This window comes from Antedon mediterranea, chromosome 4, assembly GCF_964355755.1.
Source record: "Antedon mediterranea chromosome 4, ecAntMedi1.1, whole genome shotgun sequence".
NCBI classification, from domain to species: Eukaryota; Metazoa; Echinodermata; class Crinoidea; order Comatulida; family Antedonidae; genus Antedon; species Antedon mediterranea.
This window is the reverse complement of record NC_092673.1, coordinates 8,707,024-8,726,672: the sequence shown is the minus strand read 5'-3', so window position 1 is coordinate 8,726,672 and position 19,649 is coordinate 8,707,024. Positions and strand designations below refer to the sequence as shown.

At 33.3% G+C, this 19,649-nt stretch overlaps 1 protein-coding gene across 1 annotated transcript in view; it reads right to left on the bottom strand.

Moving 5' to 3' along the window:
• Positions 1-2,522: 2,522 nt before the first annotated feature.
• LOC140046551 (influenza virus NS1A-binding protein homolog) overlaps positions 2,523-19,649 on the bottom strand; it is a 51,697-nt gene continuing 34,570 nt past the window's right edge. The window contains exons 8-12 of the mRNA XM_072091240.1: positions 18,959-19,171; positions 10,553-10,798; positions 9,801-9,926; positions 6,499-6,672; positions 2,523-6,173 (exon numbers count right to left, since the gene is read on the bottom strand). Of these exons, the coding sequence (XP_071947341.1) occupies positions 5,854-6,173; positions 6,499-6,672; positions 9,801-9,926; positions 10,553-10,798; positions 18,959-19,171 (1,079 nt within the window). The 3' untranslated portion in view covers positions 2,523-5,853. The remainder of the gene's footprint in view (positions 6,174-6,498; positions 6,673-9,800; positions 9,927-10,552; positions 10,799-18,958; positions 19,172-19,649) is intronic.

Below are 19,649 nucleotides of genomic sequence, written 5' to 3'. Positions count from 1 at the left end.
TGTTTGGTCTTATAACCTTTCACCCTGACCTTTTGCCACATTTTCAAAATGTGTAACCATGCCAAAATTACCACCCTGAACCAATTTCTGAAGTCAAATTCTCTGGACCTCAAAGTGCATACGAAAGTTGATCTAGCTATGAGTAATAAAAACAAGCTATTCAGCTGCTCTTCAATCTAAATGCGCATGAATTGTTTAGTGTGAAATAAAAGTAAATAATGGCCAAAAGCAGAGTGTTTTCCGGTAACGAAGTGCTGACGATATTTCAAGAAATGGTTTAAAAAAAAAAATCTGGATTTAACTTTTCAAACTTAAACAATACTTGGATTTCTTTGTTTAACGCCATTCATTGATATAACGAATGCTGTACGTGTGAACACCGGCGCATTTTAATCTGTGGCTTACCTTACCACTTCTTACGCTGTACGTGTGATTGTACTCTTAGTCAACATGCTTCCCAAAACATGAATACCTGTTGATAGTGAAGTAAAAAACTTCCATTCCACTATAGTGAGTGTCTAGAATTAATAAGACTACATCTAGGTTGTGCCCACAGATACCGTAGTTCCAAAATACACAGTAATTTCAGCGTAAAAAAAATGGTGATTTCAAATGTACCAGGGGCAGTCGCAGGACGATTTTACGGGGGTTGCCCAAGATTCCAGAGAGCCCTAGCTATACTGAGTATAGGCCCCACCATGGGGGGCCTGTGGCGGGAATTTTTGTTAAATGACACCCCTAGATGGCCGGAAATGTAATCTCGCGCGTAAAATTCACGACAAATAGAAATGACTCTCTATATCGGGCTACATAGTAGCAAACAGATCGTATCAGGCCGGTAAAACACAAGCGAAAACAATAGGATAACATTTTAAGGCAGAGGAGGTCCCCGACGAAGGTACTTCCGGTAATGTAATAAATTCTAGCAATTAAAATCAATTAATACAAATTAATTATTATCAATTAATAATTAAAACAATTTAGAAAAAAAATGTGAAGCTGCTGCTATAAATATAGTGAGCAAAACGTTAAATTGTATTATTTTGAAATAAATGCTGAATAAGTCAGTAAAACCACAATTTCCAAAATTCATTTTCATTTATCCACTATAAACTGTGCAACCACCATCGAAATTTGAAGAAAGAAGCAATTAAACACTGTTTTTTCAAAGTTCGGAACGTCCGTAATTATTACGGAAATTCGCCCAAATATTACGGACGTAGGGAAATGAAGATAAATATAGTCTTTTCCAACCCTGGACTTCTATAACGTTAACAGTTAATATATAATATGACGAAATGGGATCTAAATTTTAATTTAGTGGCAGAAAAAAACATTTACCGGTAGTATGAAATTAAGGGTGTTGCCCGGGCAACTGGGGCAACACCCCTGCGTCCGTCCCTGTGTACGTACCACAGGACTACGAATAAATAGACACGGTTTATGTAGTCAACTAAAATTAGCACCCGGACAATTGTGATTATGAAGAGGATGGGTGCAAAGAGGAACGAAATTAAACTATATTCTTTATCCGCAACGACATATTTGTTTTTATGTTTTATAAATAATATACCACTAAATACAGTAAAACATTTGTGATTTAATACTTTATTGAAACTGAATTGAAATGTAACCAGAGGTTTTATACCTTCCTGGTAACAATACACCACTATGAGGTTTATATTTGTTATTATTAATTAATACAATTAATGTTGAGAAGCAACTGTCAGTAATTTATTTGTATAACTAGGCCTATGTGTTTAAACAGTACCCACAGTCAAATGGCCACAAAAAAATGCTTTATGTATTTATTGTCAAAGTTTTTATGTTTATCCCCCAAGGGTTCATAAATTTACCTACTTGTATATGTTATACGTTATATACTAAATAATTATAATGTTCCATTCATCGCCAAACAGTATGTTTGTATAAACGTATATTAAATCTATCAAAATAGTATGTTTATAAAAAAACTGGCTTGTCTTCAACATTATGATGTTGTAGTCGAGCTGTTAAAACCACTTTTCAGCTATTAAAAACAATTATCGTAAATGTGAACCATCCTCGTATGATTGCAGATTGTGTGCAGGTATTTTTTAGCATCGACATCCATTAGACAGTGTATACCACAATCGGAAACACCCCTACTGGGGGAAAATCGTTGAACCATAAATAATTATCTAACTCAACTTAATTAGGTGGTTAAAATCAGTGCCGAACATATGAACCAACTTTATATACCATCGAGTAAAAATTCTAGAAATTCTAGAAGTATATGCATGATTTACCAAATTTTTCTCTTATGTAAATTTATTTATAGATAATGAGAATACATCATAGCTAGCAGGTGGAACGTGTATTCCTCAAGGTCTCGGGCAGAAATCATCACGAGATAAATTACAAAATTATAGAGGGTGCTATATAAACAATATCACCCCAAACCTTTACCAGATTTTCAAAAAAAGGAAAAAAGGGTCCATATAATAATATTTGGCACTACAAAGTAAACAAAAACTATTCCATAATTTTTAATTTCTTTATTTTTCACTTCAGAAATAAACTAACATGAAATTTTACTGAAACTTTCTGCTAAAGTACAAAGCATAAATTTCCAATGTTTGAATACGATACCATTTCCTATTAATCTATTAGAAATATTGCAAATATTCTAGAATGTTTGTTTGTTTAGTTCAAAATTTGCCCAACATTGCATGACAACAGAATGTACACTACTATTTTATTATCTACTACTGTAGTTGCCTTTTTTACATCACATATGTTTGCTCTTTGATGAAAACTTGCTGCATTCACACATTTGATATGCTGGAGGAGAATAAAACTTGATCAACAAGTTTTATTATGTATATATATATATGTAATTTCTTGTTTCAATGACACATTACAATACAAATAGATCATTTAAAAAAAATGTGTTAAATTCTAACGACTTGCATCAGAATCCTCCTGAAGGAAATAGAGGCACTCTACTGTCTATCAGTCATTGGAATAAACGCTTATAATAGCACTTTGGCATTTATACCTCAGATATCCATTTCTAAAACTTGACATGCCTTGTGGACAACACATGGGTAGGTGTGGACAACAGTGATAAGCTGTAATAAACAACTAGGCATATATAAATGATCCTTTCACTAATCTCGCATTTCTTTCAAAACCTCACTCAAATTCATAACAAAAATATTAACACTACAATCAGAAAATCATAAAATAATAAGAGCACCTAACATATCTAGATTTTTGCACATAATATACAACAAATCAAATAAAAATAACAAATACATAAATTTAAATTAGACACTTGAATGAACATTCAATCATACTTTGCAACTTTCTTTCTTTCTTGTGACTAAACAATACAACCACTTGGTGTGAAAACTCTAACAATGCTATACAAACTCAACCAGTACCTCCCTCAAGATATACAAATATATACAGTCATCAAAACAGCATAAACCAATTGTCCTAAATTACATTACAGTTTGGCAATTAATTAACAAAATACCATACTTTGCTACTACTGTATATCTATTGTGATGTTTATGTAGCAAAATAATAAAGGTTAACAATGTTTATATATCCAGTAGCATCATTATATCATAGATCTAAAACTGTATTTATAGGTCCATGAATATAATAAAGGTTCTATCTTATACATTGTTTTATTCGGAATGTCAAATTGTTTTCCATATTACAGTATTTTATTTCTATGCAATTTTCATTTCACATTAAAAATATATTGTCCCCTAAAAAAACACCCACTTTTTAAATTGTTGTTGAATATGCCATATACTGTAATAATTCACTATGACCAAACATTTGATAACAAAAAAAAAATTATTTACCGTACCTGAAAAAACTAATTCAATGTAAATAAATAATCAAATTGACTTGAAGTCAATGGGTTTTTGATTGAATGTAACCATTTATTTTGTCTTGTTATAAGTGAAAACATTGCTTTTTGGGGGTTTTTTCTACAGAAGATGGCCTGAGTATGATTTTAGTAATTTCATTGTTCATGTTTTTGGGGTACAATACATCTTTAATTATTAATAAAAAAAAACCAAATAAAACTACCATTTTTTCAGGTAGAAAAGACAACATCATAAAAATCCTTATTTGATGCACAGTAGTTCCAGCACGTAATATGTTTTAACTCAACCTCTGAATTGTCTTACTACACTATTTTATTTCATATTTATTTGATCTTAATATTTCCATAATGAATTTTAAATACTGTTTTGAACATTATTTTTTGCCAAACTATTTCTTGAAGTAACATTTTAGATCATACACATAATATAAAAAAATAAAGTTATTCTGATTTTATGATTTCAAAATTCTGTAAAATTTACGTTAAACAGAGACACATTTTTTGTGTTTTTAATTCAAGCTTAGAAATTGGATTAATAACAAGTTGAATGAATTTCAATTACTTCAAATAATTAAACATTCTATTTCATTTTCAAAGTCAAGGCTCACTGTTTGCAGCTAAAAACCTAGAAATTAAGATAAAAACAAACATTGTTATCAAAAATATACTCTAAGGGCATTAGTTCAAAATACATTTTGCTTTTTTTAAACCAAGATATGTTGTATTGAAAATAAACCCAAATTAAAAAATGGTTCCTAAATATATCATTTTTTGACAAAATACTGTATTTCTGGCAATTAACATAGATCTGTCAAACATTTCCCTGGACTAATTTTTACTTTCAGTCCAAAAATTTAAATTCTTCAAAATATGACCACATATTAATTTGCTCTTGAGCCCAAATTGTGTATTCATATTTTTTATATATTTTAATAATTATTTATTTCTAAAATGTCATCATTTGTTGCCTGAAAGCTCTGCCTGTTTTACTTTTGTTTTGACTTGCATTGCTGTTGCTTGTATTTTATAAATTCATTGAGATCCAGCAACTGATACCCACAGCATTGTCATTTTTTCAGGTAATTTGCCTTTGATTTCATTAAGTTAATAAAGCTGTATGTTTCCATGCCAAAACTATCGATGTAATACCAATAATTGTAGTCCATGTCAAACATCACATTAGGTAAGTAGTTATTATTCTTTGATGCACGTTTTTGAGTGGCAAGTTCTTGGGTTCCATTAAAGGACTATGCTATCTCCAGATACCCAGAAGTCGCACTCACTGTATGATCATAAAGCTTATCTTGATGCTTCAGTGATATTTACAACAGCCAATCAACAGACACAACAGGAATCGGAGAGGATGAATGCCACTTCTTGACGCATCAGTGATTTTGAAAAAATGTCCATTTTAAGTGCTAGATGGGAAAGTAAACACTTTGAATTCTTATCCAATGCCATGAGCTTGAACAGATTAGGATTGTACAAAAACAAACTAGACACATGATCAAATCCTTTTGGCTTTTGGGCATGTACAGTACACTGTAAAAACAATGCTAATTATCCTGTTGTTTAAAACCTAAATGAATTAGAAAATATTTCACTAGAGGTGGTATATGAAACAACATTAATAAATATACCACTGGGCATACAGAGAACTACAACAGTTCATTTTGCTTTCAAGACAAAAAAAAAGACACCAAATCTTGGAAACATCGAAGGAAACATGAAATACTGATTATAAACTGTAAGGGATAAACTGCTGTTACTTTCAATTAGGTAATCATTTTACATTTACTAGCACTTCTCAATCCTCAACTTAAAGTATAAATTTCTTTTTATCTAAACTATATTGAACTGCATTTTCATTCAAGCTATTTATATGCCTTACTTTAATAGACCACATCAGACAGGGGTGTATTTGTAACCAACACAAAATATGGTTATATCACATAAAATCTTTATATGGACAGATTTAACTCGCTCATAGGAGATCCTGGAGGCGAGGGCGTTGAACAGCGTGCTCGATTTCGGAAAATATGTGTGGCATGCATCGTCCACTGGTTGATCTCAGGGTCGTAACATTCCATGGTATTCAGAAAATTCTTGCCATCAAAGCCACCAACAGCATATATTTTTCCATCGATAGCTACAACACCAACGTTAACACGTGGAGTCTCCATACTTGTGATTGCTGTCCATTCATCATTTTCAGGATCGTAGCATTCTACGGTGTTCAGAACATTAGAACCATCACTGCCACCAAAAACATACAGTTTTCCTATAATTAGAAATAAATTTGTTTGTTTTTGTGGTGCCATTGTTGTCATTGGGGTGTGTTGGGTCTATTACTATGTTACAATCTATTGCTATGTAAACTGTTCTGTGAGAATTTAATTTGTATGATATAATTAGTCGTTGAAGTGAACATGACAGAATTTACTGGCAATGTTTCAAATTTCTACTGGGGTGGGGGTAATGGAGTACCAAAATGACCGGAATTGTTTTGGGAAAGTATTAAATATATTTTTGAAGCGGTCATCCTCTGGGGCAGGTATCTTTGCTGTTCAAGATAAGGCTAAATATAAAACTTGTGTGTTACTAACCATCATACTGACACAGGCCAGCTCCTCGTCTGTTTGATTTCATGTGTGTGATAATCTGCCACTCATCATTCTCTGGATTGTACATTTCAACAGAATTAAGGCACAACCATGAATCAGAGCCACCAACAGCATACATTCTACCTTGCAAAGAGATAACAGCAACTTGCGAACGACCTACAAAATAAACAGTACAACATGTACAAATGTACACCTGCTTTCATAGACAAATTCTGTGATACTATGTCATAATAATGTGAATTATGCATTTATGGAATTTTTTTCTTTATGTATAATTATTTTTAAATGTAGTACACATTTAAAATAACACTGTATCAAGGAATTATCTGCGAGGTATAGGGACTTTGAGTGAATGTAAACAAAGTCCACGTCCATATGTTGACATTGATGTTGACATGCCAGTAATTGTATGACGTAATGATCTAGGGATCTGATCTTGTAATCTTTAGTAGTAGCGCTTGTCTGTGGAGCTATTCCACTGCGCTGGGCCGGTGGAAGTGCACAGGCTAGGCCAGGCTAAGTATGTTTCTTAGGCCTAGCCTAGATTCTTAAGCTTTTGAATGAAGGCTGTCGGCCTACTGTAGTGATAGGACCCGGCCAGGCCAAAATCTTTATCGAAAATAACCAATAAAAATCAATAATTCACAATTTTTCACAGTTTACTACATTCTTAGTAATCATTCTTGGCCATGATTTTGGTAAACCTCTGCAGTGTTATGACATCATACATCCACTCAGATCAACTGACAAATTTGAGCACTTGTTCATTAGCATTTTGGGCGTTTGCTCTCCCAAAAATGCCAATGAACAAGTGCTCAAATTTGTCAGTTGATCTGTCAGTCGCCTAGTGCATGCGAATATCACAACATACTGTAGTTGACGTGAAATTCTAAAAGTCCCTATTGTCTGTTTGATGGACAAAACATCAACAAATTAAAAATTGCAATTCTCTCAATTAAATTACTCAATGCCATATTGCATGAGTATGGAAGGTATTTTTAATACCTAATTACCCGTGTAAAACTTGTGGGTATATGATATGTAGTCAGTACTGTAATAAAAAGTACAATTTTATAAAACATTTATATTTTTTATAACTTTGTTGTTATTATGGTTCACATAAATAAAATGGTGCAAATAAATGACAAATTACATTATTATTTCTTTTTAAATTGCACTTGTTTGTACTACTTATGCTATCAAAGATGAATGACTCAATCTCCTACAAGCTATATGAATATTTTATCCATATTATATGTTACTCTTATTTCATCACTGCAAATACACTTAATCTTAATAGAATTGTTCTTAAACCTATTGACATTTAGAAATTTACATTAAACATTGATATTTCATGAATAATTTAGAAAATAAATTTGTAATCAATTTGCAATTATTTTGAATTCAATAAAATATATAATTTTACATTCAACAAAGGGATCATGTCAACATAATTCTAATAATATTTATTAATAATAATTTGTTTTTATAGAGCGCCAATAAACAAATAATCGTTCTCACAGCTCTTTACATATTGCTGGGTACAATAAATGGGTTTTTAGATGGGATTTAGAAATGTTTATGAGCTACACTGTGTGATGTCACTGGGAAGTATGTTCCATAGGATATGGGCCCATAAATTGCAAAGGCCCGTTCACCATACGATTTTGTTTGTGAGATTTCAATCAGACTATACAGAGCTGTTGCAAGAATGATGCAACATATATTATGATGTTGAACTTGATGTATAGAAAGATTCTACTGCAGTTACTACATAAACATTGCATAAACAGTAGTTACTGTATTAGTGCTAAAAGGTTATTCATATATATATATATATATTAATAAGATCGAAACAGTACTGTCTGCAGACTAGATATTATACTTCTGCTATATACAGTACAATCTTTATGTACCCTGATTGTACGTTCACTGAATTTTGACGTTTTAGAAATGTATTACATTGAGGGCGAGATTTAACAACAAACCACAAAGCCAAGGCTGTGAGACAAGCCACACACATGCATTCTCCCTACAGCAGTGACTGTTTTTATTGATAGAAAATAAAAGAAAATTGATTTTTTATTTATAACACTTTATTTAAACATCGCACAGCCTGCATATATTTCTAGTTAGGCCTCACATCTAGCTAGGCCAGCGTGAATAAAAGTAGGTAAACATGACAGCCTTTTTAGCTACGCATTTGGGGTCAATTTAAGGTCAACCTGGATTTTACGAATCCTATGTTTTACGTACGCCTTTTTGTCCCGTACCTTACGTAAAATAAAGGTTCTACTGTACACACATAGTATGTTATTTTGTAGAGCACTCGTCGGTTCGAAATGGTGCATTTTTGTTGTGAATATTATTAGCCTTTTGCAAAGCACGCTCGTTGAGTTTGTGCACTCTTTGTGTTCATAATCAGTGTACCATGTCCCACATAACTGGCTCAGCCTATATATTGTGCCACTTTTGTGGTACATTTCATTTCGAAACCTTAGATGCAATGACGAGATATAATAAGATCATTTAACAGTACTGTCTGCAGATTGGATATATATATATAAACACATCAAGCACAGTGATATACTGAAATTTAATTAATTAATTTGGAACAATAAGATGAGCAAATCTGTGAGAATGAGAAAAAGTCACCCAAACGAGATTTGAACCCAGACCTTCTGTTGTACACATTAATAACAATTTATTAATATTCCTCTTTATAGTTGAAAATTAATATAAGGCCAAAAAAAACCTCAAATTTTATACTGCATTTAATTTCTCTAGTATAGTGAAAATGTTTTGGTAGATATTGCTTTGTGTAATAAAGTTAAAAATTAAATGATACTTCAGCTGGGGAAGTATTTATCCTGGTGAATGGGACAGATGTTCATATCCTATTATCATAATTGTGTATTGTCGATGTTAATTTTATGGCATATTTATTTGCTTAAAATTTATTATACAGCAATAACATTTTAAAATTTCTTTTAACATATAAACATCCAATATATATAGCTTACATTGTAAGTTTGTTTTCCTCTCTCTCTAATGTGCATAGTTGTCAAGATATGAACACTTTTTGTTTTCATGGCAGCAATTTTGAAATCAAGATGGCCACCATACCGGGCATTGACCACTTGAATATTTTGAATCTATATGCATCGAAGAAACTTGTGCCAAGTTTCATGCTATGGTAATAAAATACTCTACTACAGTGAACACATTTTTGTCACTGAATATTGTATGGACAAACCGAGTGATAATCTTACTAAATAACTTACCTTGTACTAGAGGTGCAATGAATGACCATGCATTGGTACTGGGGTCATACACTTCACACGTTCTTAATCCTTTACCTCCACTTGTACCACCAACTACAAACAACTTGTCATTCAATACTGTAGCACCTTAAAATTAAATTTATAACAATACTTATTAGAAATAAAAAATTGTACAAAAAAAGCATTTACAATTGTTGAATGCCTCTGAACATTATGGATACCGGTGTTAATGGTTTGAATAACACTTTTGCTAGTAATTATCATAAATCATAAAATTTAAAAAATAAAGTTTTTCTGTATGTACAGTGAAATTCTAAAAATAAATAAAAACAAAATTATTTTTTTCCCGAATTTCTCTTATTACCGTATAATATCCTCTAGTAATAATAATCCCATCCCCTTAGAACATAAAATTGGGACTATTCCTGGGCAAATCCTGGCACAGGATAACAAGTAGGGGGTGAAATTATACCCAAAGTGGGATTATACTGGAAGATATACGGATATATATACATGTCTAGATAGACCTCATCATTTTGCACAACACTTTTTGTTAAAGCCCAGCATAAATGAACCTTTGAATATGGTAAAATTGATACACCAGCGTTATGAGGACTGTATAGGAGAAAAATGAAAATGACATTTTAGAAAGTAGCACCATGCATAACATTAATAATATCAAATAAATAATATCTAAATTTTAGCTCTACAAATGCCTGAACTGAAAATAAAACGTTGATTGGATCGCTAACCTGAACTGTGTCTTTCTGACTGGATATTTGTGATTCGTTTCCATTTATTTGTGTCCATATCAAACACTTCACACTGCTTTAACTCCGCATGCCCGTTGGATCCACCGACTGCATACACTTTGCCGTGTATTACCCCAACTTCAAAGCGTCCACGGGGTAATGTCATTGGAGCAAGCGAAGCCCACTGATTGGACACTGGATCATACATCTCAACAGTGTTCCTACATTCTCCACGATCATAGCCACCTTAAATATGAAGTGAGGTTTGTGTTAACATCTTGAATCTAAACAGTACAAAGAGTACCAAAAAATCACAATAAAGCAGAAGAGATTTAGGCTGGCAGAATCGGTGATGGATCCAGAGAGGGGTGTTCATCTACACACCTAAGTTTTGATATCTTAAAAATCCATAACACTGTATTGTGTGTGACAACAGTGTCATCAACTTCACATACATTTTTATTTGTTTAATTAAATTCCGAATCTTTAGTGATCTTAATAGTATACAATATAAGTGTTATATTAGTGTTAATTATTTATACATAATTTAATTTTTATACATAATTGTGAGATTTCTGTACCCAGCACTGAGAACTACTATAATTTTGAATAATTAGTTTTTAATTAGTTAGTAATTGAACTTATTTAATCTTAATTTATTCTTCAAAAATGTATTGTATTAAAAAAAAAACCCAAAACATAACATTCAGCCAAAAATGATGATTAAGAAAAATAAATTAGTATGTAAAAAATATTTATGCTGCTGTAATTGTGTATCCAATACTTTTGTCTAAATGATCTGGTTACCATGCAGATACTGTGCGTAAAATATGAAGCTAAACATATTCCCCTGTGTAATACTAAGCCTGCGCAAAGACTAACAGGGAACAATGATGTCTACAATAATTGGATGAATAATATTCTTATGTATAGATTCTTTTGACATTAATTTTCAATCAAGATAAAATGATTAGTATCCATGGATTTGTATTTGATCTAGGTTTAGACAGAATAACCATTTCACCTATCTGATAAATACTACAGTAAATGTATATATACTAGTTACAGAATGCATTTCACAGATGCTGTATGAAGTCTTGGTTGCTCGATTAAACTCTAAATTAGTTTAATAATAAATGTCTTAATTTATTTTTACAAGAAGAACAGTTTAATCAATACATTTTTAGAAATCTGTGTAAAAAAGCTGAATAAAATTCTTTTCCCAAGTTTGTATCTCGTTTAAAGTTATGCATAGAGTTATCAAAATAATCATTGTTCAATAAAGTCACGTTGGTATTTATTTGTTTCTTATTGTAAGCCATTTGCTCTTTAAACATTTTGCGCACTAATAGCGTCAATCAATTTTCACTTAAGTTTGGTGGCTCGGAATTCCTGCAGCTCATTCCTCTGCAGTCTGTATACACATCACTACAGAAGAGACCGTGTCGACATGTACACCTTTTCGTATTGCACTGGGTCTTGCAACCACAGCAGATAACATTCAGCAGTGCAGATGGTGCTGGGGATTTATCAGTCTGCTTAGGTAGATATTTACCATCTACAATATGCCAACCCCATTCCTCTTGCTTCATATTTCTGTTTGATCTTTTCCATGCATTATTTGAAAATACATACGGAGGCTGTGATAAACAGCAGCTGCAGAGGTTGGTGGCAATGTTTGGGGCTCCACATGTGAAGTTCACTTGGAGATTTTTTCACAAACTTTGAAGTGCACTGTAACGCCTATACAATTTGCTGTTTTCCGAACATGGGTTGCATCTTTAATTGTTGGATCATCGCTATATCCATCAAATACAATGGCAGCTCGGCCATATTTCTGTGTCACATATCCAACGTATAGCTGGCTCACACTCTTAAAGGTAGACCCTCGAGGCCATGGCACTCTATGGATCAATGCCCCGCCATCAAGAAAATACTGGAGCTCTTCACTGGGTTTGCATTGCTCTTCTGACATAGCTTTACAAATGGTATCAGCTAGGACTGCCTTCTTTGGTTGCAGTGGGAGATGAATCAAACAATGCAGGAGGATACAGAGTTCATAATGGAACAGAGATGGCACACCTTAGTAGCGACCTCAAATAGTAATAAGTCGCTGGAATAACAGCTGGGGATCAACCATAACAGATTTACCCAATACCTTTACAGTTGGCTGTGATGCTAGTGTGACTGCTTGGTCAGCCTTTCGGAATTTGAAATCTTCTACAGATTTTCCAACCATCGATGAAATAACCTTTTCCCCAATTTCTCTTGATCTTTCAACACTGACTCCTTCTTGCGCTGCCATGCCATTAGCTATATTAAACAGTGAGTTATTCTCAACAAAAGGACTTCTTTCTGTCAGGTAGCTGATATGTATCTCTCACATCTGTTGTGCTGGTCACTAGTTTCATGACACATCACTTAACTTCTGCATAGCTTCATTAGTGCTTGCACATGTTGGCATTGACAGAACCCACACTAGTCGCTGATTTTCTGAAATTCCTTTCCTCTTGTGAGCCAACCAACAGTTGGATCTCCCTTCTCTGTGCATTCACCATCTATTTCTATTGTTGTCACTTGGGCATTGTGAAAGATACCTTGATTTTTTACAGGTACGTCTGTTGTCGGCATCACTACACTTTCTTTCAAACTATCAAGATAATCATCCACATCCTCCTGTGGTCGCACATTACAGCTGACCACCGTCCTCTCAGAGTTGGTATCTACCTGGATGGTTGGCATATGGATACTTTGTGCCATTCTGTCAATGTCTATATGCAGGGTATCACCAACGTCCGCGCAGAATTCTTTTCAATATTATCAACATCTAATTCCATGTCTGGCACTTGAACATTGTCTTTACTGCCTGTGTGTTAAACAATTATGTCTGCAGTTGGTGTTTTGACATTGTAGGTCTTTGCTATAAGGATAGTCTTTAATGCAACGTCAAAGTTCTAACAAGTGACCACCGACTGCTCTGGAAACAGCTTTGCCTGTCAGCATATGGCGTACAGCGTTACCTGCATACACAACTTCTAGAAGCTCTTGAACTTGCCATGAGGTGTCCAATACTGATGTCCCTCATGTATTGACCCCTAGACTAGCATGGTCAGGTATGATGCAAATGCTTCAGCATCACGGGCCATACCCTGGAAAATCGTCTGTCACACATTTTCATGTGGAACCCACCCGAGTCGGAGAACTATGTGTTTCAGATCATTGCTAGCTGGTTGTGACTGTATATTGGTCAAGGCCTTCCAGTAAAGGGGTTGGTCAAATGTGAGGATGGGAGTTACATTTTGCTGTTTTGCTTGAGCTGATATGAACTTCATAGTAGAATAAATACAGGATGGATCACTTGGGTGTAGATCAATCATTGGTAGAAACGTGATTAACGATTGTCCAGGGTAAGTCCCGTGATGCTGAAGCATTTGCATCATACCTGACCATGCTGGTCTAGGGGTCAATAAATGAGGGCGGCAGTGCCAAAAATATGCAAAACTAGAGGTTACTCAGAGAGTACAAACCTCCGCCTACTGTAAAATAAATTCCCCTACATAAAATGTCCCCGGAAAAAATATATATATGTTTTTATTAGTTCTAAGTGTAAATAGGCTAACTGCAAATTACAAAGTTGTAGATGAGAGTTTGGAGCCTCTCACAGTTCAGATCGCTGGTTCAAGTCCCGCTGAGGTTTTTTTATTTTTTTATTTTTTTTTATTTTATGGACCTTGATCTTTGACCCTGACCCTTCAAAATTTAACCACAATTATATGATCAGTCATTGATCATTGTGGCTAAGTTTGGTGAGAATTGGATAAAAACTGTGGTCTCTAGGCAGTAAATTTTTATTAGTTGTGACCTTGACCTATGACCTTCTCCCTCAAATTCGTACAGCTATTTAAAAATATGCAAATTAATATGCAAATTAACCAGTCCTTAATCATTGTACCCTTTTTCAAATGAGCCCTACTCTGCAACTTTAAAGCATTTAAATAGGTTGTCTACAAGTCAAAATATGCCAAAATATTGAATTTTGGCGGCCATTTTGGATTTATGCAAATTAAACGTCTTTTTTAATTCAGATTTGTTGGGACTTTTAGTATGGTGTTCTGGGGACCTCAAAGAAATGTATTGCGGTGAAAAAAATTCTGTTGCAACTTGTTCCACGTTTGGCTAAATTTTTGGCTAAAATGACTGGACTACCGTATAACACCTAAATAAATTCCTGTCATTTGATTGGACGATTGTGGGTCACACGACGTGCAATAGTACGCACCATTAAACGATCAGTTAATAGTACTTTTCTTTGTGTACGAAAAAAAAATTTTGTTTTATACTATTGCTTTTAAAATACAACAGCGCCACCTATTTTCTACTTTCGCCGCGATTTGAATGTTATGACTGGTTTTTCGCGATGGAAATACATTTTTGGTGATATATATGTACTAATTAAGATCAAAAATACATTTAAATTAGCTTTAGATCGTTTGTAGGATTTTGATTAATTAATGGGAACATCTCTACAAACAAGACGTGGAATCGTTGTAAAAAACATAATTAGCCTAGATGAGTTCCAGTTGCCTCGAGGTTTTGCCTTTCAGCCTAGCTAGTAGTAGGCCTAGGCGTTTTAGCCTTGCTAGACTTGGGATTGTTTGGTTGTTGACATAATTAACACTACAGTAGGTGTGTTTATAAAATCCATATATATATATAACATTTAATATAATAATATATTATTTTATTTCTATTAGCGGTATTGGCTAATTAGTTCATATTTTTAATGATTTTTTATTCAATATCATAGTATTATTTTGTGATATTTTAACATGGAATATATTCATTTAAATCAAGTTTTCTATCAAGTTTTCTAAAAACTCCCGTATGACGAAATGGAAATAAAGCAGTTTTATATTAATATTTAATATCAACAATCACTAGGCTCTGGGTATAGCCAAGGCCTGTGACTAGGCAGGCCTACTCGGGCGTAATTGTAGGGGTAGAATTCGTTGATCCAAGGTGGGCTATTAAACTAGCATTGTTATCTTTTGATAGCTGGTAATAATGGTGTGTATATTTAACACCCTACCATCGGAGGCATAGCAAATCCAATCCAAAAGTAATACGTTTACGATAAAAAACCAATACCTTTCGTGGGAGCGTGTGGGATTGCGATCAAAAGACATATTTCATGGGTTTGCGATAAAAAAACAATGCCTCACGCGTAGGCTACGAAGGGTTAGGTGTTGGAACGAAGCAGTAATTAATAGCTGAACTGTACTCGTTTAATATCATCATAATTAATCACCTTGAACTTTGTTTGGGTTGAAAAATCCACCAAATTTGTATGGTCCTTTTAACACCCATGTTTTTTTTAGCATTTTTTTCACCCTGTGGTTTTTTGGTATTAAATTTGGTTGTGTTTTTTTTTTGGGTGAACAATTTAATTACTGTACACCACCATTACATATGTCAGGCCCATAGTGATACCATAAAGACATTACACTGATGATTCTATCAACTAATGAATAATACAGTACTATAAATTATAATGCTAGAAAAGGAGAGCGAGACCTGTGAGTATAGTACATAAATGGCTTAAACACAAGGCTTTGATGATGTTTATCATAATCTGAATAAAGCCATAGTTAATAGCCATGAATAATTGGAACACATCAGATAATGATAGGCGTCCTAAGAAAACAAAATGGTTACATGCTTGACCGAACATATTCGATCAATTCACAGAATCCTACTGTATAATAATAGGATAAATGTGCATAATGTTATCAATGTATTTAATATAGAGCTTCTTTCCCTCTTGCAACTTTTCCTGGAAGTAGAGGAGGGGATGTGTTTTAACCAGGGGCTACCTGTAGATCCAAATATTAATTGCTTAATAATAATATAAGTAGTTCTTTGATAGTAAACCAATAAAACTTACGTTGGCAAGACAGTTTCGTCTAGCTGTCAGCTTGACTTCTTCAGTTGCTATGATGCGTTATGGCGCCGATTGGTCTCCTTTCCAGCCACTAGATGATTTTGTTGTGTAGCCTAGGGGACCAGTCGTCGTCAGAAGCTGATCGTAAATGTGAGATAGTTGGTGCGCGCCTTCGTCTCTATTCATCTTTGTATTTTTATTTTGCTTTCTTATGCTGATGCTTTCTTTAATTTTACGTTTAAGCCAAACTTGTTCTTTGTGTAGTATCTCTATCTTATCCCAGTTAGGTATGTGGTTGTGTGTGGTCATATGGTCCGTGATTGCTGATTTATGTAAAATGGAGGACGAAACTTTCCGTGATGCACGCGTCTGCATGTTCTGTGTGTTTTCCTCAACATCTTTCTTGTGCTCTTTAATTCTGGTTTTGAAGAAGTCAAGCTGACAGCTAGACGAAACTGTCTTGCCAACGTAAGTTTTATTGGTTTACTATCAAAGAACTACTTATATTATTATTATACGAATCGAAACCAGAAGAAATGTTTTCATTATTAATTGCTTACTTAATTAAAAATCAATCATCAAAGGATTAATCCTGAAACAATTGACATGGGCTTGTGAGACTAGCATTGTTCTCACAAGATCTAGCTCACTTTAAAATTAAATTCAAAGAGTATCTTTTATCTGCATATTTAGTTTAAGCACATGTTTTTTACATATGATTATTTTTTACCTATAAGAGAAATACCATTTGATATTATTAGTTGATTTTTGCCATTTTTGTTTTTTCTCAATTTATTTATAAATATGTATACATATGTGATACTTTTTTTTATATGCATGTATACTTTTATAAGAACCTTTTAAGTGTATACTTTCCATATGTATATGTATGTGTATTCATATTTATTCAATTTTTATATCTTTTTTAACTTATTATATTTTTGTTTTATTTATTTTGTTTACTTTTTATATATATATTTTTTTTTAGGTGACCATCTGTTACGAGCTATGCTCTTAGTCTTATTGGTCTTCCTTACAATACATTCACAATGCTTCTTATTTTATAACCTGTTTTACTTTTTGTAAAAATAAATTGAAACTTGAAACTATTTTACTAGTCCACAGAATAACATATGAATGCACGTTTGTATATTATTTTTATTTCCAATTTAATTTATTCCAGATTTCACTCTCATATGAATAGTACATAGAAAAAGCGTGCACAAATTTCAGAGTTATTTCAAGCAAAACAGTAAAAACAATTAAAAAAAAATAATTTAAATGTAAATTGAATCAACACAATTAATTAGTTCTGTTTGCGATTAGAAGCTTTATTAACTTATACATCATATTATTAAATATATGTTTTTGTAGTGTGCATAATCTGACATGACATGGACTTTAAGACCAGTACAACATTTTAACCAATGATGATAAATAGAAACTGAAAAACACATTAAGAGACAAATCAGTGTTAAATCTCAAGGTCAATAGTTATAGAACAATTAGTTGTACTTTTTTAGTATGGTTTTTGCAAATACTGTATAATATGTTTGGGTGTGTGGCACAGTGTGTTGGACTACTGATCATGAGATCGTGGGTTCGAATCCAACAATCATATCATAATTGTCCAGTTGATCCATTTTTTTATTATTGAAATATATGAATAATTATATTTTCTTTTTTTATTGTTTTTGTGATGGAAAAAATGTTTCCTTCTTAATAGGGGTGTCTGTAGTGTTGAAACATATATTGCCCATTTTGTGCAAAAGTGTCCCCTTATTAGGGGTGTCTCCCTAAATAAATGTTTGAGGTGATGTATGCAGCCTAGCTAAAAAGACATCTGTATGTTTGAGGTGATGTATGCAGCCTAGCTAAAAAGACATCTGTATGTTTGAGGTGATGTATGCAGCCTAGCTAAAAAGACATCTGTATGTTTGAGGTGATGTATGCAGCCTAGCTAAAAAGACATCTGTATGTTTGAGGTGATGTATGCAGCCTAGCAAAAAAGACATCTGTATGTTTGAGGTGATGTATGCAGCCTAGCTAAAAAGACTTATGTATGTTTAAGGTGATGTATGTAGCCTAGCTAAAAAGACATCTGTATGTTTGAGGTGATGTATGCAGCCTAGCTAAAAAGACTTCTGTATGTTTAAGGTGATGTATGCAGCCTAGCTAAAAAGACATTTGTATGTTTAAGGTGGATGTATGCAGCCTAGCTAAAAAGACATCTGTATGTTTGAGGTAATGTATGCAGCCTAGCTAAAAAGACTGAATGGTTGAGGTTTTTAAAGGATGTGTTTATTTTTTTATTTGAGACTAAACTTTATACTACCAGCTCACTCTGGGCTGGTGCGTGTTTGGCTATTGAGTATACCAGTCATTCTAGACATGCTCATATGTTTCTGTGAATGTGCAGAATTACTTTACATCTACGTAGACTGGTGGCACGACATCAAACTTACCTAATGCAATGAGCTTGCCATCTATTTCTGCAGTTCCAATGGCCGACTTTGCATTCTTCATCTGGGCCAGCAGGGGATGTGAACATTCAGAGTCGATTGATAATATTCGGTGCATTCTAGGAGATGGCGATGATCGAGGTGTGGTTGGTTTTTCATATAAGGTTATTGAACTTAAGATACCATTTAGTAGCGCTACAGCTACATACCGTTCTCCTAAAAAACAAAACGTTATTACAAGTATATTCAAATAGATACTTCATGTTTTATGGAGGAAATAATAGAAAATTTTATTTGAAATATTTTCATATGAATAGAAATAAATAATGTTTAATTGGACCATTTGTGTCGATCATGAATAATTAATTTCACTTGTTGGTCTGTTGGTGTTAAAATCAATTGATGCTTGATATATTATTAATTTGTTAAAACTGATGGGTCATTGCCTGTGTGATTTTCACATGTTACCACAATTGATATCAATGACAATGGATAAAAGTGTGAGTGCATTTAACATGCCTACAAAACTCAACAAAAGATCAATAAAAAAACTGAAAAAAATAGAAAGAGCATCTAAACATATTATGGTAGCTACGCTGGAAATATCTCAATGGACAGATATTGCATTTTCTATGGGAACTATATTTTCCCCCAGTGCTCGCCTCTAAACAAGCCAGTAATATCTGTATAATAC